The following is a 26,940-nucleotide window of genomic DNA, read 5'->3' as shown; positions in this document are numbered from 1 at the left end:
GCTTCCCTCCTCTTGGTTCCCTAAAGTAGCAGTACTTGTCTTCTGGCACTCACTCCTACCAAGTGAATGGCTTGTGGGGACATGAAAACTGACTGCTTAGGCTGAAAATCTGGCAAGATTCATACCTGTGTCTTTCTCCATGTCAATGCCAAAACTGCTGTCAAATGTCAGACTTTTAGAAGGAGTAGAACTTAAAGTAAATACTACTCCCATGTCATTAAATACATGAGGATAGAGACAGGAATAAAACATAACTAGCCAAAAGCTATCATGGGTCTGAAGGTATTGGTGGGGGCAGGACCTCCTGTCCCTGTCTTCCCTGTCTGAGCTCCTTATAGTTCTGGTTTCCAGTTTTCATGTCCTTTATTGTTGAAATGTATTCTTCAAAACAACAGGAAAGTAGAGGTGAGAATTAGGTGATGCTAACTCTTTTCACTGGCAAACGGGTTTTCAAACATATAAATACATTCATGTGAAGGGGAATGAGAATGAAAAATGGGAAGTTGTCTCTTAGCAGCATGTCTGTATTAATCTTTACAGTTAATTCTCACAACAGAAAACCCTCTGTGCAGTGCTTCCCACAGCTTCTGTTCTTCACACAATATTTTTTTTTACCTGCACACACCCTCTGTACTTCTTCAGCTTTTCTTCCTCTCTATGTGTCTTTATTCTGCCACTTGCCTGTAACTGTAGAAGTTGTATTTATTATACACTGTTTTTTATAAATTATAAAAACTCAGTTGTTAATCATAAAATAAATACCAATTAAAGTATTTATAATTTTATCGTTATTAAATGTTGCTTACCAATCTCCCATTCAGTTGATGGCAAAAGGTGCACTACTTCTGTAAATTTAACATTTCTTTTCTCTAAAAAGCTGGGTTTGGCAAATATATTATTAGACATTAATGTATGCCTGTTAACTACAGGCAGGCAAAGTGTACTGGAGTGAGATTTTAATGGAAAATGCATTTATGATTGATCAAAGGTATTTGGGGATTCATACCGATTCAATGATCAATTTGAGGGAGAAAACCCCAAAGTTTCAGAAAAACACACAGTTTGCTTTATCCTTTTTTACAGACATTTCTGGTCTGTTTCAACATGCTGTTTCAGGAGGAGATTTGCCTAAATGTTATTCAAAACTACATATTAAAAAAATTAAAAGACAAAAGCAAAAAAAAAAGGACATTAAATTTGAGTCAAACAAAAGTTTTTCTTCTTGCTATTGTTTTCATTTTTGCAAGCCTCCTGAAGGCACAGGGCAGGCTTATCCGAGTTAGGGATTCTGTGAATCTGTCCTCTTCTTTCCTGCCCTGAGCAATGAGTCTTGCACATTCCTCTATCTTGCAGTGCTGCCAGCTGTTGATCACCCAAGGTGTGGATCCAGTTGAAAATTAATCGCTCTTTAAAACTAGGATTTAGTTTTCAGGGAACTGATCTGGCTAAAGAAACTCACTATCCAGTTATATAAATGTGACTACTGGCTCAAGGGAGTGGAGGGGTGGGTGTGTAGCCACGTGGCTAGGGGCAGGGAGGAATTTGGGACCACAACCTCTCATAACTTACACCAGCCTGAATGAATGTGAAATGGCAACCTACCAACTGCCTGCGTGAGCTGTGAGCCTGCAAGGTGAGGTGCTCGGATGGATCAGAGAGAGGGGACCAGTGATATTTCAGGCACTTAAATTCGCCGGGAGGCTGCCTTAGAAAATAACAAAACATGATGCGGGGATGCTCCTGCTCAGGACTCGCTCTCAGTGCTACTCTCTGTATTCACATATGGCTCTGTGGGAAGCCCAAATGCTGCTTTTTCCCTTGGTGGGGCAAAGGGAGAAGGTTTGAATGCCAAGGCGGTCTCCCTGGAGGGTCAGAGTTCAAGCAGGGGTTTCTAATTTGGGTATATATAAAAAACTGTGTCTATGTATACTGTGCATGTGTGTGTATATGTATCTATACTAGCGTGTGGACTTAAGGGGAATTAAGGCACTTTTTAGACTTTCAGAGTTATATAAACCTGTGTATGTGTGTTTGAACTTCTAGTCAAAAGGAAGCATTGCAATTAGTTGTATTTTTTTTTTTGTAAACCATCTCTATAAATATTTGAAAATTGCTAACACATTGCAAATATTTAGCTAACAGTCTTTGTTGAAACAAAATTTAAGAAAACTCTAAAATCATAATATCCTACCAGTATTAAGAGGTCATTTTGTGTGTGTGTGTATGCTCCAGCTGAAGCCTGTTTCAGCCAAAATATCTGTTACATTATCTGTGATAGATGTGTGAATTTTTTGGCAAAAGCCCCACTCAATATTTGTAATAGTGAATGATAAATTTATATTTTTAATGTTTTAACATCATGTGCAAAAGGTATATAACCAAATCTGGATCTATGTGGTTACTGCTGTTCCTACTACTGTTGGGGCATACGACAGATGAGAATCCAGTGTGTTCTGAATAAACACAGAAGAGAAACATGGATCCTGTATTACCAAGATTATCATTTGAGTGTGAGGAAATAGAACAGAGTAGCCAAGATAAATTGCAGTGGGAGTACAGAGAATCAGTAATATGTGCTATCCTCTAAAACTCGTGTAAATGAGATCTCGATCTGACCAAAGAACTTTATGGTTAAAGATATTACAATGCATTTAAATTATCCTTGACCACAAATGCAATATTTGTGTAATATAAATGCCAGTAAGGATATGTAGTAATGAAAGGCAAAGACACAATTTTCCATATTGTTTCTTTAATAAACCAAAATATGCAGTTAATTTATTGCCATGCCTTAGTCTGATCATTTCTTACGGTTTACCAATTACTGCTTAATTTTTTTTGCTTGTTTGTTTTTCTTGCTCCCAGTTTTGCAGAATAACTCTGAGTCTCTCATCTCAGAATACTCTCCCTACTGCATGCCAAGAACAAAAAGCATCTTGTGATCAGTATTAAACAGATAGATTCGGTGATGACCCCTGCAAATGGACCAGAGTTTTGCTTGAGAAAGCTATGTTTACTGAAGACTGCCAAAACAAGTAAAAAAAAAAAAGCAAAACAACCCCCCCCTTTTTTCTTTTGATCTCAATCCTGATATATCCTTTCTGATAAACTTAGAGCTAATGATATCACTTGACATGTGATCACCTCTGAACCATTCATGTATGTTAACACTTACCCAGTGACGCCAGACATCTGAGGACAGTGAATGCTGTAGCAGTTTCTGTTATGGGACCGTGACCTGAGGTTCTTTCTCAAGAAAGTAGTCACTGAAGTCCTTAGGAGTGCACCCTACTGAGACACTCAAAACTTACCATTATATGAGGTTTTGCTACAGGAATGACTTCTGTATGTTCAGTTTGTGAATGTAAAGTACCCACTTAAGAGGCAAGCTTAAGTGTGTGACTCTATCAGGGCTTTAAAAATGACGGCGAGATTCCTCAGGCCTTAATAACACTAGTATAAAGAGATTTTTTTTTCACCATTGATTTCAGAAAGGTTTGACTTAGCACTCATGAGTAGCTATGATGATGTACAGAAGCAAATACATTGGAGAGTAAATGCATTACAGGACGTGTCTAAGGATTGCAGTGCCTAACCTACAGGAAAGATTTGGCTTGAGCATCCTTAGCCTCTGAGCAGACCTCGCAGAACTCTCCTGAGAGTAGCTGGCTTTTGCTGTGCAAGATTTGGGTATTCTGTTGCTGAACACATTTATTAAGTCACAGCCCAGCATAGTGTGTATGTGGCTTTGTTACATAGCCTGCCTTTTCTGAACTTTTAATGTTTATCAGAAAATAATAGTACTTGCTAATACTATTCAGTATGGCAGAAGTATAGGAAAAATATGGCAGAAACATGCCGAAGCAAAGGTACAAAAATGTTCCATGTGATGCAATATATATATATTTTTTAAAAAGGCTGTCTAGAGAGAGGTGCTATGTGATTTTCTTTGAGTAATGATGATGTAAAACAAGCAAAAAGATTTATGAAAATGACAAAATGAGGAGTACTTCTAATGAGGCATAAAATGGATTTTAAGATGTGGATGAAGGTACTTACCGCTATCAGTGTATATCACCATATTTATTACAAAAATCTGGTAGTGATTTCCTGTAAATTTCAATTTGTGTGACACCAGCAGGTTTGGAATAACAAATCTTACATTTCTGCTTTGCTAATTCATTTCCCTCAAGGCACAAAAAACTTTGGCATTGTATCAGGTTAATATTCGTATTCTACATTCTATCTGCTAAATATCTTTTTCATAGTTGAAAGTTAATGGCCCACCTGACCCTTACATCTCTAGAAGTGATTTGTTCAGCTTTCTATATAAATCTTCATATTTCAATGTCAACACCAAAATAAAATCCTACTAAAATATGTTTTTGTTGAATGCTGTTGTGAAATGTATTGGAGAACCTACAACTTTGTAAAGTGTCAAGCTTTACCAAACATTGTTATAGCAACAACATTTGCTGACATTTGCTGTTTGTTCTTAGAATTGTACTAGAAATTGAAACTCACGTTTCAGTTACAATCATTTGGCAACTGATTTTTTTTTTTTTTTTTGGTTACCTGACAGATGGCTGGTCAAATAAGCAATATCGCTGATGGCTAATCCCTCTTTAATTTTTGTGTTACAAAGGAGCAAATTGGCACTTGTAAATCCTGACTGGCTGCTTTTTTCTTTTTTTCTGCAAAGTGACTCCAAATTTATGGTGGTGGAGATGAGAGCTAAATCTGGCCAACATAGGTTATGGCATGTACAAAGCAATACTGCTAGGATGGATTAAAGCAGCATGTGTTGTAGTAGGTGTTCTACTGAGACTAGCGGTATAGATGGGAGATACCTGATGTGGTGATAGAGTGTATTGGGGGCTGATTTTCAAAACTGTTGATGATTCAGCATGTTCTACGGAGATCACTAGAAAGTATTGGCTAATTAACATTTCTGAAAATCTAATATTGTCCATTTACTGGCTTATTTCAGTAGTGATCGATATGCGCCTGTGGGAAGATATTATTTCCAGCCTAGGTGCCACATTAGCTGAGAGAGCTGCGTCTCTTAGAGCTCCAGAAATAGTATAATACTGCAGTTTCTATCTATGAACGAGGTATTTCTTGGACACTGATTCCCAGCCTGTTTTGCCAAGCTTCTCATGTTAGGCCCAGCTGCAATGTTTCAAGCAATTATTTTTCTTTGTTTGATGATCTGCTCAGATTGCAGGGCTGCTGCTGCTGTTGCTGCCTTCTAATCATCTGCAGAGCCTGCAAGCGTCCAGCAGAGCTTATCAGCTTGGCCTCCACACTTCATCTGAAGCATGCTTGTGCCTCACTGGCTGGGAACTGCTTCTCTAGGAAGTCCTTGGATACAAGGAACTAGTCCCAGAGTCAATGTGGCTCTTTTATACCCCTGCTGATGCTGGGCGGTTAGAAATGCAGTCTGGTTCCTTGCATTATGTGTGTTTAGTAGAAGAAAAAGAGACGTTCCTATCTGAATTTGTCTCATTTGCTGAAGAAGTACAAGAACTGCTATTGTACTCTTTTGCAATTTGTCTTTGCTCTTCCCCACACCTGGCTGTACAACCTAAAATGAATAGCACCAGGGTTGTAAATACAACCTAATGATCATCAAAAACATATCATCATCGCAACTAACTGCAGTCAAGTACTATAGTCTGGAGATGGGATGAACTCCCTTAAAGAACACAAGCTTTAAAGAAATTTAAATTGTAACATTGTCAACATAGGAAATGTTATTTTTTATACTCAGTGCTGTGATTTTTTAGTGCCAAAAGGTAGGGAAGGGAGATATACTGATAGTGACCTTTTCCAGCACCCACTTCCCCCATCTAAAGTTAAATCCCATGTTTTCTAATCCTGCCTAATAAAGAATAGCTCACTAGTCTTTGTAGCCTTCAAATCAGTTTTTGAGCATTGATGTATCTTGACTCACCCAGTCTGAGATCATTTGATTCAAAAGAGAAATGACTTTCCAAAGCAGGCATGGAGTATGCTGTACTTCAGTCTTGCTCCTGCTTATTCCTGTTGACAGCTATCGCGAACAGAACAATTTCCCTTGAAATATGCTAGAACAGAAGTGCTTTTTTCTCAAGTAACCAGAGTATTGGGACACAAAACAAAACAGCATCATTAACTTTCCTTTGGTTGATTGGTGAAGATGAAAGTATTCCTGGCCCTTAAGTCCCAACAATAAAATAAATTTAAATTCTTTTCCTTAAGTTTTTTTCTAGATTTGTTCTTCCTTCAGTCAGTGCTTGCAGATTCCAAATTAACTTTGATCTTTTCCTCTTGCTAATAAACCTGCATGAGCCCAGACTCGAGTGTGTTCAATTTTCAGGTCATAACCTTTAATGATGCCCATCTAAATAGCTCTGTTAACTTGGAGTAGCTGTGCCAAATTACATCATCTGACAGCCTAGCCTGATAATCTTATTAAAACATCAGAAGGAAAGCAATTGTATCATAATCTGTATTATTTCTTATAAACTAATCACCAGATTGTAGCATAACCTGAAGACAGAGGAACTGCTCAGTGGTGAGATTATGAACTAATGATAGCTCTTGAGTCCCCATTACTCTCTAGACTTGAGGTGTTGCAGAGTGTGACATGGTAGGGAACCCAGGCATGGTGTGAGCACCTACCGAGACACCTTCATCAGTCAGGTTCCGTTCCACCACCGAACAGAGAGCTGTTAACCATCCCCTTTTCTAACTAGCATGGAGGTGACCCCTGTGATAATAGTGAGTCATAACAGCCTATATTCTGTCCAAGGGTGAGGCAGTTAGATTGCTTACTGTGTATTTTTTGGCTGTGCAGTTAACTAAAGAAGAGATGATAGTAGGAAGTAGGAGGTCAGATACTGTGGAGAATAAAGGCCTAAAGTCCCTACTATTAGATTTGGCATAATTCCTATAAAATGATCCTATCGTTTGAGACAGTCCATCAACGTAGTACTGTGTATCTAAGAGTTGCAATGGTAAAATGTTTAGGAAAAAAATAGGAACGGTACAAACTTTTATGACACTTTTAGGTTCTCCTGATGACAGCTACTTTCAGTTCAGGTAATTTCCCCCACTTGATGTAGTTTGTCTATCTAGTAACCTTCCGTGGATCTCTCTTCCAAAGTCTGGTATAGTTTCTTCTTGAAACATCATACAGTTTTGCACCCACAAAGTCTTTTGGCAAGACAGAGGTGCTACGCACTGCATTAATATCTGTGTCCTTTTGTTTATTCTGAGTCTGGCTCCCAATAGCTTAGTCTGGCTTTGTCTGAGGCCCTTTAGTTCTTGCCCTGAAAGAGACAGTAGGCAGTCCATCCACACCCCCTCTCCTTATCACACATGATTTTATAGACTTCTATAATGTCTTCCTTAAGATTCCTCTTTTCCAGAATGAATGGTCTCAGTCTACTCAGTGACTCCTATATAGCTGTCATAGCAAGGCTTTTATGGTGGTTGTTGCCTTCCTCTGAACCCATTTGTGGTCTAATTTATCTCTTTGGAGGTGAGGAGACAGGGACTGCACATTGATTTCAAGATATGGATACAGCATGGATTGCTATGTTTAAATAATATTTTTTTCTTAGTCTTTATTCCTTTCCTAATGGAACGTAATGTTTGCTTTACTTCTTGGCTCTTACAAAATGCTGAGCTGATATTTTCAAGGAACTTCCTGTTGCCACCCCAAGATGTCATTACTCACTGGTATAGGTCAATTCAGAGCCCAGTATGTTATATGTGAAACTGGTTTTCACCCACGGATATTGCTTTATATTTATTTACATTGAAAGCCATGTGCTATTGTTCAGGCTCTTACTCTTAGAAAGCTTTTCTACAACTTTTCACAGTCTGCCCTTACCCTTGCTACCCTGAAAAACTTAATCAGCGCAGTTTGCCTTCTCACTGCTTATCTCTTTTTCCAGGCCACTTATGATGATGCTGTATAGTGCTGACTCTGCAAAACCCCTGCAGTGACTTTTTTCCCAGCAGAGCAGGATCTCCTCCTACCCAGTTTCCTGTTGTTTAACTGATTATTTATCCACCCCAGGACCTGTTGCCTTGTACAAAATGTGTCACATGATGTTAGTGTGCGACTGCCAGTGCTTCTTCCCCTTCTTTCCCTGTTTACACTGAGGCTGTAACTGTCCAGGGAGGGTTTGAATTCCCCACCAGCAAAAAAGCCAACCAGAACACTCCAATTATCCTCATCTTAATCCTCTCCCAATCAAGCCTCTGCAAATACAGCCAACCTTCCTTTTACTGCTACTGATCTTTGGTGAGAGACCTCAAAGGGAGACACTGTCCTGGAAAGGCTCGTAGCATATGATTAGGAGAACATACTTAGTAAACGAAATACATTTGTGCCATCTGTTAACACTTTTAAAGTAAAGAAAATTAAACCATCCAAAATATTTTTCCTAAGAATGAATTGAAATTTAAAATCTTTCAACACAAAATTGAATCATCCCTTTATATGCTTGTTTGTTAATATCCCAGATCAAGTACTGAGTGATGAAGCAATATTAAAATATTGTGTGCCATTCCTCTGGTTTTCAGTTTGGTATCCTAACCACTCCTTTTTTTTTTTCCCCTCAAATTTTTTTCTTGAGATTGAGTCTGCTAGAGTGGGGGTTCAGTGTCTATTTCATTAATCCCCCTACTGGTAACATGCCTGTTATCTGGTCTAAAGATTGACTTCCATGATCTTGCTGCTTCATCTGGAAAATTGTTTAGGGTATAAATCTCGGTGCAGATCAGTGTGTCTCATTCCCTCAAGAGGAATTACATTTTGCCCTTTTCAATGTTAACCCTTTGGCCTCAAGAAGTTTGTTGATTTTATTATTGATAATTGAGTTTGATATGGTGTATTTTACAGAATATTGGCTTATTTGCTAGCTAATTTGGCACTGAATGTAGCCAGGCCAGCTGTTTACGTGTTTTTCCATTGACACTGCCAAAATACAGGAGGTGGTAGAGTAGACACACTCCTCCCTTCCTCTTTGAGGAAGTCTGATCTGGGTGGTTTTTTTTCAATTTTGCATTTTATTATTATTTCTGGTATTCTTCAGTCTCAGAAGATGTACGGAAATTGTGATATGCTTTTGTAGCAAGAAATTTGTGTCATTGACATAGGAGAAATTTGCTGATAAAGTTATTCTAAACAAATAGAGAAGGTTTTGCTTTACATTTGAAAGTCACATTTTTCATGCTGTAGTGGCCATAGATAAATATTTGGAAAATAACCAGGAAAATGCACTAATTTTTAAATCCAATATGTGCATTCAGAAATAATTAAAAAGGAATGACAATCATGATATATTTGTTACTCACCTCCATATAGCTTCTGCATTGAGTACTGCAGTAATGCAGAGGTCTGTGCCTTTTCTGTATTTGGCAGACTTAACAATCTATTCTACATTTGTGCTTGAGTTTCTAACAGCTCATTTTCATTCTGTTGTGTGCCGTTAAGTATTTCCATCTTCTTCAGGGGAAGCACGCCTGTGTTTTTAGGCTTCCTGTATCATCTTCCATTCAGAGACACTTTCTGCCTATAGATGAGTGGGAAGATTTTGGTTGGAAAGGTAGCAATGCTGTGAAGAAACATTGCAAAGGATAGGCAAAGTCAACTGTTTCATTCCGCAGTGCTTTATCTAAAGAATTAAGGTTATATAGTTTCTTTTAAAGTGTTTTGGCCAGATCTTTCATTCCAAGGTGTTCTGTTATTTGCTTATACACACTAGTATATTCTTTAACTGTTTTTTTCAGAGGTGGAAGTAAGAGAGTAAAATAAACAGGACATTACCACCATCGCTGTTGGTAGAAATGAAGAAAGATAAAGGCAAACTGTCAAAACGTGTAAATTATTGCAGCTTTGCTTAAGGTCTGAAATTTGGACTTTGAGCTTGTCTGCTTCATATACTGTTGAGCAGCTAAAAATCAACCTAACTCTGTGAACAGGATGGAGTTTACCTTTGCCATCAGTGAACAAGCCTGTGCTTTGCATCTTTACACTTGTGCTATCTGTGAGTGGTTGTCTGTCAGGAGTGGGACAACTTGGAGCTGTCGGGGATTGCTGCTAATTATTGGTAATACTGTTGCAAGAGAATCTGCAGTTGTTAATGAAGATCTCATTATGCTAGGCACTATACAGCCATATAGTACAGTAAATCTGTACCCCAGAGAAATAATAAAAATAGAAAAGGGGAAGTTTGGCAAAAGGTAAAAGGACTACAGTTTTTGAAGGAAAACGTGAAAATTATAAGATGTGTAGTACAGCTACGATCTGTAGCCATACATTCTTATTTGTTTATTGTATTATGTGAGCACTTCTCAATCTGGAACATATTTATCTTCACAAGTGTCTTTTGATAGAGGGAAGTTCCATTATCTTCATTTAATCAGTGACAGAATTAAATTACTTGCCTAGAATTGTATAGATAACATGAGTAGGGAATTGCTCTGGACTTACATCTCTATGTCAAGACATTCTGGGTCTTGATGTCTCACCCGGACTAGTTCACTGCCCTCCCTTTTTATACTGTAACTGACATACACTTTGATATGCATGCTTTGCAATAAAATGATTTTGTATCTTGGATACAAAACATTAAGATCAGCAAAATGCCAATCCTTATGCAGATAGAGATTCAATACATTTGGCACAAAACACAGACGTTTTCACAGTCACTGTCTGAATCTGGCAATGCTGTGTCATTCCATCATGTGTTACCTGTGCAGGGGGCCAACAGCTCAGTATTTGGCTCAGCTTTTGTAAAATGTATGTGACCAGAGTTCTGTGATAGTAACAAGAAATTGCATTTTATTTGCACTATCACATCACCTTGTTATTTGCGTCAATTTCCAGGGCTCGTATCAGGAGAGTAGACATTAGTTTTGAACAATTGCATTTGCAGACGTGACTGATCCATTTGGTGACGGAATGGGAAGATGATTACTTTTACTGAGCTACTAGGACCTGTCTTTTTTTTTTCCTCTCTACAGACTGTCTCATTGTTGCTTTCCTAGTGTGGCTGGTATTACCAATGTCAGCAAAAGATGTCTGATTATATTAGCTGAAGCCATTAGAAACTTGCTGTCTGTACGTGGCTGGTATTTTTCTGTGTATTTAGTAATCACAGAAGGATAAAATGTTTAAGGCCCAGACAGTTTGTCTTTTTAAGAAGGAAATCTACATGCTTCAGGTTTTATAATTTATGCCTTTCCATTTCCTATGTATATTTTTTTTAAATCATAAGAAAGATTAGCAGTTCCCTTGGACTCCCTTAGACAGTAGTTAATCACTTCTGTTCAGCTTCTTTCTACCTTTCAGTGTTTCCCTTTTCTTCCTATTAAGATAAACAGCAGAAATCTATTTTTTTGGACAAGTGTTTTAAAATAACTTATTTCCTTTAATATATATGCTATATATAACTATATTACTTTAATATTTGATGAGTGATGACTGATTTCATGATGAGGAAATAATGAGAAAGACTTGCTAAAATGTAGCATATGCACTATGAGTACATATGTTGCAACAGAGAATGCCTCACGGTGCATTTCCTCAATCTGTGGCCTGTCCCTGCAAGGGCTGGAATTGAGAAACTGTGAACTGGAAGAGATTAATAAGAGTATGGTAATTGTGTTGTAGTGGTTCAAAAATATTCCATGTTATGGTTGAACAACTGTAACTGTCAAAGTGGGTGAGAAATATGGATATGCCACTAACTTCAGAATGACAAAATTCTCACTTGATATCTGACTTTTGTAGAAACCTAAGTTCAATGACAAATCTAAATTTTCGGGCAGAGAGAGCTTTTCTACTTAGTCTAGTTATTATGCTTCTCTAGCCATGTTTCAGAACATTCAGCTTTTGGTTAAAAAGAATAATCACTTCTTGAGTTTTCACTAGTCAAATTATAATCAATAGGAGTACATTCTTTATATACATCTATATGAGACCTTTTGTAATTATCATACATTTTTTTCTGCTATGACCTTGATGATGATAAGTTTGCAATAAATCTTAGACCTGCAGTTGATGCAGGTGCTAATGTATTTTACTGTTAAGGCATGAAAGATAGAAGAAGTCACCTTGGAGAAATTTGAATTTTATACAGCCCATACATTTCCACTATAAGACAGAAAAAAATGCAATATAGACTGCTGTTAAAGTCCTGCTTTAAACTAGTAGGAATACATGATAGACTGAGAGAAATATCTGGTATATTTTTCTTCATGTGCTGATTGAAAAGCAGTCCAGACCTTCCAGATTTTCTTTCATTTGACTTTAATGCTGAGTTTTCCTATTGAAATGGGAAGGCCTAATTCAACTTTACAAAATAGAAAAGAAGCCAAGATATAAATATGTCTTGAATAATTCAGAACCGACTTATTGAAAAACTTCCACTCTTGAAACTTATTGGAAGAACTCTGTAATATGGAATATAGATTTGACGAAAAAAGGATCATGAGAGCAACAAATCTGTTTGTCATCTGCATAGCAATACTTAGTCATTTGAGTAATATAATCAGGGAGTGCAATGATATAGACATAGGACAATGCAGGGCCGAGAATAAAGTCCTGTGGGACATCAGCTGTAAGTGAAAAAGGACTTGATTAAGGATGGCTGTATTAAATAACAAGTGAATGGTCAGATGAAAATAATGTTAGCCAGCACAACATGCTAGCTTTAGTAATACATCTAGAGTACAATGAATAAGCAATGGTGATTGTGAGTATTCAAAATAGAAGACTGACAGCATTTCATTAGAGCAAATATTAAATTGTATTCATGAACACATGTACATTGATCATTTCAGGTGATTAACCAAATGATACCATTTAGTGGATGTCTCCAGTAGACAGTTATAAATCCACTCTGGCAATGAGAAAAACAAGTTCTAACTTTTGGTAATGTTTGCAATAGAATAAGCACTCTGGGAATAAGTTAGTTAAACAGATCTTCGCCAGTCATCATAACAATAATGACAAAAAGGACATGCAAACAGACAACTGGAACTACTGCAGGTGAAGGCTTGAAAAGTGGGGAAAGGAGCCTTACCAGAGGAGTAGCTGGTATAGGTTTTTATTTTGGTGGCTCAGTGGAAAACTAGGTAGATGGCTTATCCCTTGAGATATGATATGAGATTGATGATTAAAAATTTATTTTAAATTTCTTTGATTAATTTTAATGTTAGGAAAATATAGGAATATCATAGAACCACATAATCGTTTACGTTGGAAAAGATCTTTAAGATCATCAAGTCCAACTGTTAACTTAGCACTGCCAAGTCCACCACTAAACTGTGTCCCTAAGCACCATGTCTACACATCTTTTAAATACCTCCAGGGATGGTGACTCAACCACTTCCCTGGCCAGCCTGTTCCAATACTTGACAACTCTTTCGGTGAAGAAATTTTTCCTCATGTCCAATCTAAAGCTCCTCTGGTGCAACTTGAGGCCATTTCCTCTTGTCCTATCGCTTGTTACTTGGGAGAAGAGACTGACACCCACCTCGCTACAACCTCCTTTCAGGTAGTTGTAGAGAGCGATGAGGTCTCCCCTCTGCCTCCTTTTCTCCAGGCTAAACTACCCCAGTTCCCTCAGCTGCTCCTCATCAGACTTGTGCCCTTCACCAGCTTTGTTGCTCTTCTTTGGACATGCTCCAGCACCTCAATGTCTTTCTTGTAGTGAGGGGCCCAAAAGTGAACACAGTATTCGACGTGCAGCCTCACCAGTTCCGAGTACAGGGGGACTGCCCCTTCCCTAGTCCTGCTGGCCACACTATTTCTGATACAAGCCAGGATGCCATTGGCCTTCTTGGCCACCTGGGCACACTGCCGGCTCATGTTCAACCGGCTGTCAACCAACACCCCCATGTCCTTTTCCGCCAGGCAGCTTTCCAGCCACTCTTCCCCAAGCCTGTAGCATTGCATGGGGTTGTTGTGGCCGAAGTGCAGGGCCCGGCACTTGGCCTTGTTGAACCTCATACAGTTGGCCTCGGCCCATCGATCCAGCCTGTCCAGATCCCTCTGCAGAGCCTTCCTACCCTGAAGCAGATCAACACTGCCGCCCAACTTGGTGTCGTCTGCAAACTTAGAGAGGGTGCACTCGATCCCCTCGTCCAGATCATTGATAAAGATATTGAACAGAACTGGCCCCAATACTGAGCCCTGGGGTACACCACTTGTGACCAGCTACCAACTGGCTTTAACTCCATTCACCACAATTCTTTGGGCCTGGCCATCCAGCCAGTTTTTGACCCAGTGAAGAGTATACCCATCCAAGCCAGGAGCAGCCGGTTTCTCCAGGAGAATGCTGTGGGAAACGGTGTCAAAGGCTTTACTAAAGTCTAAGTAGACAACATCCACAGCCTTTCCCTCATCCACTAAGATGTGGGAAGCATGGTTCTAGTAATCCCAAGCTAAATATTCAGCAGTCTATTGTTCTGTACTTTTTGTTTACCATGCAACAGGAATTACCTGGTCCTGTTTTCCCCACTTTATTTACTTTGCATTAGTCCTTATTAAAATGATCTCAATTTCCTATCATGGGGTGATTTTTAAGACTTTTAAAGATTTTTAAGGTTCTGATTCCTCAGCATCTGATAACACTTCGTGAACAGTACAACTTTCCAACATATTTTTGTTCAAATATACAAAGGTCGTATTATTCATCTGGTCTTTTCTCTCAAATTATCTGACTGATTTTATTTGCAATCTGTGTAGTCATATGAACCTGAGGTGGAAACAACCAATTAGATCAGACTGTCCCTGCTTTTGCCAATGTGCAATATAGTCCCCCAGACAGAGGACACACGCTTGTTTTTAGCTAAAAACTGAGAAGAAGCCTCCTGATCTTCACCCACTGAAATTTAAACTCTCATCTGTTATTTGTATATTTTCAGCAAATTATTACCATATCATCTGTTCACGCCCAGTAAATTTTTACTTCCTTCTCTTAAAGCTGATTTCCCCAGTGGACTAATGAAAGAGACATTCTGCAGCTCATTCTGCTCTCTAAAATAACATCAGTTCACTGAAGAAATGTTATCTGAAAGTGGTGTAGTGATCTTTGTAGTTCATGTTGCAGCTATAAGGGTAATAAGAGCAAAATGATTGCAGTAAGAATAATAGGATTTCCATCTAACTTTTTTTTTTTAAATCAGGAATCATTATGAAACATTCAGCAAATGCATGTTTGGTGTTTACATGAAGTTGTAAGCATTTATACACTTTGAAAAGATTAGATACTTGTTCTAAAATGCTGATGCCAATGTGATATGATACAGCTTTGTTTGGAAATTGATATAAATTGTATACAAAACCAAAAAAAATCACTGTGGCTGAGAGGAGAGGCTTTTCTGAGGTAAATGTGCTACAATAGTCTTTTAGGTTTAGACATATATTTAGACTGTGACTCATATTTCTGTTTAAAACTTTTCTTAACTCAAAGCTTTTGAGAAAAAGAACTTTCTTGGAGTCAATTTCCAACAGAAGATGCTAAGTTTCCATGGACATGCCCTATGTTCCCAGCTTTGTAGAGTTATGCTGCTTGTTGATGATAGTGACGTTAAGCTATGTCCATTAACATTCTTTCGCTAGACATATGCAACTGTTTATACATACAACAGGCAGCTACTCACAGGTGGGGCACCCAAGTTTTGCATTTAAACCCAACATGTAATCCAGCTATGTTTCTCATCAAGTTGGACACCCTGCTTCAGTTTTCTTGTCTCAGTTCTAAATTTCAGGATATATGAGGGAATGCAAATAGAGGTTCATGTTCCCTGAAGGGAGGGGACTGTCCTGATCCTTACACAAATATGGGTGGGAAAATGCAAAGTGACAGTATGCCCTAGCACCAAAGTCCCAGCATGCACACAGCTACAGGAAGATCATTAATCTTAGCATTAATCAACCCTTTAAAGTCTCCCCCTGTCCACTTCCATGTCCTTCCTAAAATATGTCCTCATATCCTTTTTCTAATCTCCCTCCCAACTTTTATTCCCTTCATTTCCACAGTAAGCATTCATCTGTATAATTTACTGATATAATTTATTTGTGTGCATTAAGGAAAAGTCTGTATCAACATGCCTACATTTCATTTTCATGGTATTGCCAGGGGTGCTGCTTTCTGATCTTAGAGTGCCTTTGTGTAGCTCAGATGTGCTACCAGGACAGCACCCTCTCAACAGCCCAGATCGCAGCAAACTGGCTGTGCAGAGGCCCTTTTGTGTAGTCTTCTGCCTCTGCACAGCTTAACCAGTTACTTACCTAAACATTAGGCTCATGTCTCTCTTCAGAAGTTAAATTTGACTGTTTTGTTTAGGGTTGCTACTCCAACTGCAGATATTTAGGGCAGTAAATGTTGGGCCTGATCCCCTGTAAGGAGCTACTAATTTGATGAAGTGTCCAAGAAATAGTTGGGCAAAACTGAAAATGGGAACCTAAAGCAAAGCCCAACCAGAGCAGAAGAAATGTTTTTTCTTTGTTGGTTCAGATGGGCACAAATGCCCACTAATGAAATCAGATGACTGACTGACAAAATATCTGAGTATGGAGACTGTGGCTTGGCGGTTTCTGGTTCACATGATTCCAAAATCTGGAACTGTAGACTTCTGTCTTCATGGTGCACACACAGCTACACTGTGGGCAGTAGATTAATGGATTTTAGAGCATTAGAAGATTCAGTTTTTAAAGAAAAGGTCACTTTTAAACCCAGTTGTTACAGAAGTTGGTTATTCGCTGTGATTGCCTACTGTTGCATGATTTAGTTGGAGTTGACATTTTGAAGCCTTATTACTGTATTCTGTTCAATAATATTGAAATACGTTGTTTTCACTATTTTGTTTCAGAATAAGAGCCAAGGATTGAGTTTTGTCCGTATACATGCACCTTGGCAAGTACTTAGTCGAGAAGCAGAACTCCTTAAAATAAAAATGCCCACTAAAAAGGTGAGTATCTTCCATCTTCTATCAATTAGTTGTATGACTGGAGAAGGGTGGATCAGAATGGTAGTTAAATGTATAGAAGCCCATAGCACTACTTTATTTCAAAATCAGAGCAAATGAACTGCCAAGCTTATTCTTTCACATTACTAATTATTTTGAGATGATTTAGTACTCAGAGTCAGATTTAAGATGGGATTTTCAAAGGCCACAGAGGCAGCTGGCTGACAGACTGTGTTCAGAAGAGTGATGATGGAGGTGAGTTTTAAGGTGGGCTTTGAAACTGAGAAGGCAGTAGCTATTTGGATTTTTGTCAAGGAACTTTCCTCAAAGGTGAGGTGCAGTATAGGAGATAGTATGATAGTTCGTCATTGCCTTAAGATTTCTCTAACATCTGGGGATGCCGAGAAAGTCTGTTTTGGTGGTATCAATAACTTAGTGCATTCAGACTTGCCCCTTGTCATTAAAACTTTGGCTCACTATCTTCTTCACAGTCATAGTAGCTGAGAATATCTATAGCTTTCAGCAGAGTTGCTGGTAAACATTGTAAACTCTGAAAAGCAGATCCCAAAATTTGTGCTCCTGCAATGATTTAGCATGCTGGCTAATAACTACACTGAAGTTAGTGGAACTGCCTTGTGCTTTCAGTTAGTAATACTCATCAATTGCACTACTGAACACTTATTTCATTGCATTGTCATTAGAATTAAATAACAGACTGATTTTATTTTCTTCCACAGGGTTGTTGTTGTTGTTGTTGTTTTGGTTTTTGTTTGTTTGTTTCATATTGATTGTTTCCACCCAGCAAAAACATCAGTGTTGTTCACATCTTGTGGTGTTACAATCTGTCAATGTCAGGGGCTTGGACAAGCCAATCTTGTATACTCTTACTGCATTGTGTTTGCATTCCAGGAAAAAAAAAAAAAGTCTGGTTACTTGTAATCAGTCTTTCAAAATGTGTAGGTTTTGGACAGCTACAGTACCTCTGTCCTTCCTGGCATATTGATGGATGTGTAGGCCCTTTCTAGAAATGGACCTACATATTCAACTCCTCTCTTTGATCCCTTCCCAGTTTTGTTCCTTTTGTGCATTTTTAGCTCATTTCTCCCTCCTTTTGCCCTCATGGGAATTTTGCCCTCCTAGCTTTTTGCAGATACACCAAAGGAAATTTTACACTATTTTAATTGAGGAATGTTGCCATCATATTGTTCTGAGTTAAGGTCTCCGGGAGCTGATAGTCTCCAGTGGCTGCCCTAGTGACTCACGAACAGTTCCGCATCCCCTTCTCTCCTCTGAATGGGAGAAAAAAGGCACAGTACATCATAAAGCCTTAAAGACACAGAATCATCTGGGGTAAAGGCATCTGAAAATATTGACTAATTACTTCATTTAACTGCTGTATATTATATATTATTTATAGCATCCTTTTCTTTAAAGCAACAGATTTCAATGAACCAATCAGGTCTGTGCACACTTCATGTTAAATGAGATTGCCATATAACCAACATTTATTGAATAGTATGACAAATATTCAACAAGCAAATGGACATGCAGTCATTGGTTAGGCAATTATGAAAACAGTATTCAGATTTGTACCTGTAATTTGTTTTGGTGTGTAGAAGAAGATGAAATGAAATATGTCTACCACCAAGGAAACCACATCTCAATTTTCCTGAAAATTCACCCTAGGGTAAGAAGTTGTTTTGTATAACATGAAAGTGATATGACATTTTTAAGGAGAAGATTGCTGACAACTCTTCTTGACTACATTATTTTTCTATTATCTCAACAGCAGAAATGGAGCACTACCAGTGCACTACCAGAAAGCAAGCATGACAGGAAAACTATGTTCATGTCTTAAGTTTTTTGCAGTTAAAGACAGTTGGAAGAGGAATCGCCTGTGAAGAAAACAAAAATCCATTTTGAAAAACTGAAATCTTGTATTTTGGGGAATTGGCAATACAAACTGAAAAATTCAGCCAGGAACCACTAAAAAGAAAGTTCTATTTTTGTTCAGAGAGACAAAAGGTTGTTTTCAAGGCACATTAGGTATTTTCTGTGATGCTATTTTTATTTATTCAAACATCCAATGAAACCATAAACAAAGCATTTTCAGTAGAAAGTATCCACCTCTAAACATGATGAATTGGTTGCAAACATTTTTTTTTAAATGTTCAGTCTTAAATAATATTTCAGGACAAAAGTGGCATGCTGGGAAAAGGTACTTCTTGAGCAATTTTAACTACATGTATACTTCTGGATATGATAATACAGTTATTTTTGAGAGTAAGAATGGGCCACACTCCAATATGAGTATGAGAAACAAACAGTATGAGAAACAAACAGGACCAACTAGAAGTGTTGGTCCGTTCCCAGAGATATGATGCCTCTGGTATTAGTGAGACTTGGTGGAATGAGTCCCACGACTGGAGTGCTGGGATGGAGGGCTATAGGCTGTTCAGGAGGAACAGGCAGGGCAGGCAAGGTGGAGGAGTTGTACTGTAAGAGAGAAGTTTCACTGTACAGCCCTTGCAGTTAGGGATGATATGGTTGAGAGCCTCTGGGTGAGGATTAGGGGAATGGAAAACAAAGCAGATGTCGTTGTGGGTGTCTACTATTGATTGCCCAGCCAGGATGATAGCACTGATGAATTATTCTATAGGCAATTAGGGGAAATTTCTGGATCAGTAGCCCTTGTCCTTATGGGGGATTTCATCTTCCCAGACATTAACTGGGAATACCATACTGCTGTGACAAGCAAGTCTGAGAAATTCCTGAAGTATGTTGAAGATAATATCTTCTCACAAGTATTCAGTGAGCCAACTAGGAAAGATGCCCTCCTAGACTTCTTTGTGATAGAGAAGGACCTTACCTAAGGCATTGGTGATATTTCCCCAGGGCTTTGGGTGGGCTTTAGATGAAAGAGTGGTCAGCACTGACACAGACAAGTAGTGTATGTATCTTATGCCTAAGTGCTCAACTTTCTACTGCTGACCTAACTGAAATATAACCATCTGCCTGTCTGCTCCTAAATCAGGATTAAATGTTTTGCTTTTGATATATAACTCATAGGACCTTTCCCAGACCTCTCTTTACTTGCAGCTCAAGGGAACGTGGACACTCAGGTCACAGGGAACAGTCTGTCACCATTGGGCAGGTATAAAATATCTCTAAGGCAACTTTAATCCAGTGTTAATACCAACAGTCAGCTCTGCAGACTCCTCAGCCTCAAAGGTAACACAAGAGTAAGAACAAGGTTAAGAAGAAAGGAAGTGGATAAATGATAGGAAAGAGAGAGCTATACTCCCCAAAGAGGTAATGAGGTTTGTCATTTTCTGAAGGAAGAATCTCAGACAAGGATGATGGGTTAAGTAGGGGAGGAACCTGGGAAAGAGATGGGCAATCCATCTGTTTGTGCTTTGCTTTTCAGCTTCCGCTATTATTTTCAGTTAAGGCTGCCCCACATCCACATCTACTTTATGTCTAGACAGAAGTGGAGGCATTCAATGTGGTTTTTGCCTCAGTCTTTGATAATACTGATAGACCTTGGGCTGCCTGGTCCTCTGAGTCAGAGGACCACAACTGCGGGAGGAGTGACGTTCTATTTGTGGACACAGAATTTGTAAGGGACTATCTGTATCAGCTGAATGTTCATAAGTCCATGGGGCCTTATGGGATTCATCCCAGAGTACTGAAGGAGTTAGCGGATGTTACAGAAGGAACCCTTTCAATCATCTACCGAAGGTCTTGGGAGTCTGGGGAGGTCCCCACTTACTGGAAGCCAGCCAGCATTATTACAATTTACAAGAAGGGTGAGAGAGAAGACCCAGGAAACTACAGACCTGTTAGTCTAACCTCAGCACCTGGAAAAATTATGGAGGAGATCATACCAGGTGCTATTGAAAGGCATTTAAAGGACAATGCAATCATCAGGCACAGTCAACATGGTTTCACAAAGGGAAAGTCCTGTCTAACTAATTTTATATCCTTCTACGATAAGGTTACCTGTCTAGTGGATGATGGGAAGGTGGTGGATGTCATTTTTTCTGGATTTTAGTAAAGCTTTTGATAGCGTCCCTCACAGTATCCTTCTGGACAAGTTGTCCAACTGTGAGATGAGCAGGTACATGGTGTGCTGGGTGAAGAACTGGTTGAATGGCAGGGCTCGAAGAGTTGTAGTGAGTGGGGCTGCATTTGGCTGGTGACCAGTCACCAGCAGTGTTCCTCAGGGCTCAATTCTATGGCCGGTTCTGTTCAAAATATTTATTAATGGTCTAGATGCAGGAGTTGAATGCACCATTAGCAAGTTTGCTGATGATACTAGACTGGGAGGTGTTGTTGACTCTCTTATGGGACAAGAGGCCTTGCAGAGGGATCTAGATGGGTTGGAGCATAAGGCAATAATCAATAGCATGAAATTCAACAAGAACAAATTCTGGATTCTGCACCTGGGATGGAGTAACGCTGGTCACAAGTATAAATATGGGAGAGGAGTGGCTGGAGAGCAGCCCTGCAGGAAGGGACCTGGGGGTGCTGGTTGACAGGAGGCTCAACATGAGTCAGCAGTGTGCCCTGGCAGCCAAGAGGGCAAACCGCATCCTGGGGTGCATCAAACACAGTATAACCAGCCGGTCAAAAGAGGTGATTGCCCCGCTGTATTCAGCATTGGTGCGGCCTCACGTTGGGTACTGTGTGCAGTTCTGGACCCCACCATTTAAGAATGAAGTTCAGGTACTTGAATGTATCCAGAGGAGGGCAACAAAGCTTGTGAAAGGGCTGGAAGGAATGTCCTGTGAGGAGGATATAAACTCATGTTTGGTAAGGTTGTCTGTGTTTCAGAAAAAAATACTTTCATATCTCTGGGAAGCTTCCTAGCACTTCACATCAATCTGAATCAGCAAAGCTAGATCCTTGCACTTAAAATTGCCACACAGCCGTGAGCCTGGAGTCCTCGCTTCTAATGGCATGTGTACATGTGCTGTCAGACCATACTAGCAATTATTACCCAGGAATAATTTATTCTGCCAGGGCAGTATAATTGGCAGCAGGTAAAGGCCCTCCCTGCTTTGTCTGCTCCCTCTATTCCCAGTTGCAAAGTCAAAATAATTACTCTGCTTTTCTATCATCTCCCTGCAGCTCCTAGTTTAGTCGGTAAGGATGTTTCATGTCTTAACAATTCTACACTGAGTTTTCTTCTGAAAGTAGCTTGTGAAGGACAAGAACTTCTTTTTGGAACTGAAATCCTTATGGATTCAGGTGCTTGCTGTTATATGGGAATATATCTTCAGAGAAGGTGCTTATTTTAATTACAGATTTAAACACGTGTATAGAAATTCTATCTTTTTTTTTTCATTTTAGTGGATTTTGGAAGTGACATGCTAATGTACAATATTTTATTTACTCAGATGTATGAAATCACAGAAGAAGGGGGAATACTCAAAACGTTAAATGAAATATGGTGCAAATTGACTAAACCTCTGCAACCCCAGGTGCCACAACAAGAAAATACCAACATGAAAACCCTGTCTTACCCATTTTCCAGAGAGAAAATATATTTGTGAGTACTTTAAATTGTGATGAGCAATGAAGAAAGCTATAAATTATCATTTTAGTGTTGTCATTTTTTCTACCAGTATTTCAGTCAAAATTCAGAAATTCATTGAGTATTTCTGGAAATCCTGACAAAATAACCAAGTTGTTCAGATTATTCCTGGATAATATTTCCAAGTGATAAAAGCATATGTCTGCATAAAACTAAATTTATTGAAGGCCAAGTAAATAGATCTAAAGTAAATGAACATGCATTGGCACTGAGTTCAGTTTCAGCAGATTAACAGAAATTTAAGTTGCAGAGACTTTCTGCCAGTGTTCTACTTCCTTCTGCTGGATAAGGCACTAGAAGCAGTGCAACAAATAAAATATCTATGTTTTTAGCTTGAACTATAAAAATCCTAGCACCAAATTCCTGATTATTTGGTTAAGGATATTACTGCCTGTTTTGAAAAAAGAAAGAGCTAGTAGAAATCCGGTAATATTTTTCCTCTTGATAGATTTATTATAGTAATTAAAACATGGCTAATAATATGCAGATAAGGAATTCTTGACACCTGCCTTTTCACTCAGAATAATACTTCTGGGCCCAGTTTGACATTAAACACTCCTTTTGTCCTCATGGGTGTCTCCTTGTATTTATGTCTGATAAATAAAATTCAGTAATAAATATAATGACCCACCATATAATTTATTGTCCTCTCTGACAATTTTAGTTAATACTGAATACAAGTCAAATTGATTGAGAGGAATAAACTGGGAAGGCTAATTTCACATGTGATGATTTTAAGGTTTAAGGGAATGCATAATTCCAGTGGAATGGTTATTTGAAAGCAAGTGAAATGTTGACTGGTTAGTCTCCTGGAAAAGAGTAATGAACATCTGCATTAGGCTAGATGAAACCTAATAACATGACCTCAGAATGTTATAGTGTTGAGGGTATGTTATAAGGAAAAGATTAAAAGGTCATCTTGTGTAAACAATAGACAAGCTCTCCTTACCCGAAAGGCATTTTACTTTAGTTAATATTTTTGCATTTTCATGCCCACCATCGTTGCAATCCACATAGAACTCTGAATGACTAGGTCTTAAATAGCACAGTCTATTATGCTGTACTATTTCGTCTATATTTCCTTTAAACATCTGTTTTTCTTACTTGCTGTGGTTTCTGAATTAATTCTAAATCAGAATCTTATATGTTAGCTTACTCATTACTACCATGTCTGAAAACATAACTGATTTTTTTTTTTCTCTCAATGTTTTAGGTATAACATTAAAGACAAAGAGACCTTTTTTGACAATGCTACCCGCAGCCGAATAGTAAGTAAACAAAAGTAACATATCATTGACTTCTTGTGCTGAATGGGATTTGCTTTAATAGTGAGTGTTGGTGACTACTTTGCTAATTTCATCAGTTTATGCATTTCTCTGTTCCTACAAAACACTAAGCACTCGTAAGTATGTAAGAAATACCCTTCTGGAGCTGCCCAGTGGTCCAGGAGTAGGAGATGCCATATAGGAAAACACTGCTACTGACTCCTCTCCATTATTCAGAGTTGTTATTAAGCTCTGCTTCCTAATCTGAATAACTAGATTTTATTCCATAAAAGGACCTCCTCTACAATCCTGTAGTAACTTCCTAGCTCCAGCAGTCTTTGGTGAGAAACCTTGTATACTGTTCTTGAGATCCTGCTAGGTCTCCAGCAGGTTGGTGAGGCAAGATTTCTCTTTACATATGCAATGCCAACTCCTCCCTAACATGCTATGTTCATCCATACACACTTGGGTTTCACAGATATAGCATACTTACTGATCGCTTTATGTGCATCTTGATGTTATACTTCCAAATGTGAAAGCTAAATGTTTTTTTACAAAGTCAGATTTTGTGATTTTCTTTAGTGTAAAATTCTCATTCTACCTGAAGTCCTTATACTTCGTATAGTTTTATAAGGATGTGACACAGCAGGACTTAGCCTACAAATGTTAGGGCAGGTAATTCACTAATAAGAGTTGCCAAAGCATTGTTAAGTGTTAGCTAGTGGCCTCAAGTCATGCATTTATGAGAGTGAAACATATGATTTAAGTGTATGTGCAAATGAACTCTACAGAAGCCTCTTATTTTAAAGTTTTGTTTTATTGCTAGCTCCATGATGAAAATAACGCTAAAAGATGATTTGTGTGTTATATCACTGTTCTTTTCCACAGGTACATGAAATTTTGAAGCGCCTATCTACAAAGGCCAGAAACAGCACGGGTAAGAAGGAGGGAAGATAATTATATATGTTGTTTTAAAAGGAATTGTTTAGGTATCTCACAGAATATTTATTTTTCTAGCAGAACACAAAAGTATGCTGGCACATTTCCACAAAGAATAGAGATTGAACCAAATGCTTTTTCTGAGGAATAAAATCAGACTTTCTGGTCCGTGGTTTGGATAGGACATGGTAATGGGAGCTTGCTTTTCATTTCTACAGGTGCAGGATCTGGCACATCACTTGCATTTCATGAGTTGTTATAAAATTGGATTTGATTATTATATTATCTGCTTTTGAAAATTCAGATGTCAACTACAATATGTTGTATTATTTCTTCCAGGAGCAGATTTTTCTTGCCATTTCAATAGAATAATACATCTTTCCAGGTTATTTTTATCACTGCAGCTTTAAAAATTATGTCCATGAACTGCATAGTGCAATATATGGCTTAACTATGACTGTTTTGAAGATATTGTGTGATACTTTTGGGGTAACCCTGAAATATTTAGAGATTTTGTTTTCTTGAGGTTTGGAACATGTATAAGTGTACTTCTTTTCTTTTCTCTACTCTTTTCTTTCGTCCATTGTGATACCATGACACATATCTCCCTGGTGGCAAAGAAGTGATACTACTTGTCTGGCACGTTTTCTGAAAGTCCTTCTGTAAGCTTGACCACTTATGTGCGGACCACAATGTCCTAGGGTAATGTACTTGCAAAGAATAAATGTGCTGTAGCAACAGATTCCTGCACAGTCTTGGTGTAACTTTATGTGGTGAAGCTGCAGTAACAGATTTCTTTGGTACAGCAGCTGAAGTGGAAAATACATTAATTTAGGTTTCCCTGAAATAGAGATTTTTGTTTTTTCAAATTATATGAAAAAAACCCAAACCAAAATACTTTCTCTTTTTCAACCAAAAATACTTGGCTTTGCCCAGAACAGACATTTAAATTTCTGATTATTACACTGTTTCCTTTAAAAAAATTAAAAAGTGGTTGAGAAAATGTCAGGCACTCTTCATTTCTAAAACATTGTTCAGCTGGTGTCTGTTTTGTTCAGTGTTTGCTCTGTGTTGTTCTATGTTCTGATCTGCTCAAAGGCTCTGGTGGGACATAAGAGGGGAATGCTACCTTATTTTACTTGATTGCTCCAGCTGACATCCAGGGAACCCTGATGGTGACTGGGGCGACCATGCTTTCCGTAGGAGCTGTGGAGCCTGTGCAAGTAGATGTCTCTAGAGTGCAGGATTTTAGAGACAAGGCAGTGTAAGGTATATAAAACAAGAAATCTGAAGTCCAGCAGGGACACTAAGCCTGTTGACATAAAAGCCAGCCCCCAGAGCTGATGCTTTCCCAAGGGATCCAGAGAGACTGTGTAGAACCTTCTGAAACTCTTAAGACTTTGTAAGTTGTTGGGCTGAGAAAAAGTGTGAAAGAAGCAATCCATCCTACAAGGACACAGTAGCACTTTACCAATGGGTTTTTTTTGCCTGTTTCTTAAAGTTTTCACTATTTTAAAAGCGTGTTCTGGTTTATAGTGTAATAAAAGCCATCATTAGAGATCAAAGCACTAGCAGTGACTTTTCAGGCTTTTTTTTTTTACTTTAAGGTGAAAATACAGTCTGATCCACTTCAAGCTCAGGTCAGCTCAAGATCCCATTTGACATGAAGCAGATATTGTAGCCCTCCTGTTCTTCACATCTTTCTAGCCCATAACCAAAACATGATTATGCATCAGGTTTGACCTAAATTCAGTAATTGTTTTGGTCTCCTGAGATCCTCCACCAAAAGTCCTATGCTTCATATGTTGCTAAGGTTTTCCCTTCTCACTGGCCTTAAGACTTAAGAGCACTCATCATGAGTGGTTCAAAAGATTTCTTTCATAGAATCATAGAATCATAGAATAGTTTGGGTTGGAAGGGACCTCTAAAGGTCATCTAGTCCAACCCCCCTGCTGGGGCAGGGACCATCTTCAACTAGATCAGGTTGCTCAGAGCCCCGTCCAACCTGACCTTGAATGTTTCCAGGGATGGGGCATCCACCACCTCTCTGGGCAACCTGTCCCAGTGTTTCACCACCCTCAGCGTAAAAAATTTCTTCCTTATATCTAGCCTAAATCTACCCCCCTTTAGTTTAAAGCCATTCCCCCTTGTCCTGTC

At 38.6% G+C, this 26,940-nt stretch overlaps 1 protein-coding gene across 1 annotated transcript in view; it reads left to right on the top strand.

The window, feature by feature from the left end:
* Positions 1–26,940, top strand: part of ANO2 (anoctamin 2, calcium activated chloride channel) — a 188,227-nt gene that overhangs the window by 14,146 nt on the left and 147,141 nt on the right. Inside the window, exons 2-5 of the mRNA XM_009324365.1 lie at positions 16,885–16,983; positions 22,383–22,534; positions 23,793–23,847; positions 24,733–24,781. Coding sequence (XP_009322640.1) covers positions 16,885–16,983; positions 22,383–22,534; positions 23,793–23,847; positions 24,733–24,781 — 355 coding nt within the window. The remainder of the gene's footprint in view (positions 1–16,884; positions 16,984–22,382; positions 22,535–23,792; positions 23,848–24,732; positions 24,782–26,940) is intronic.

Source organism: Pygoscelis adeliae, unplaced genomic scaffold (assembly GCF_000699105.1).
Source record: "Pygoscelis adeliae isolate BGI_AS28 unplaced genomic scaffold, ASM69910v1 Scaffold65, whole genome shotgun sequence".
NCBI classification, from domain to species: Eukaryota; Metazoa; Chordata; class Aves; order Sphenisciformes; family Spheniscidae; genus Pygoscelis; species Pygoscelis adeliae.
The sequence above is the reverse complement of the archived record's forward strand: the minus strand, read 5'-3'. Positions and strand labels throughout refer to the sequence as shown.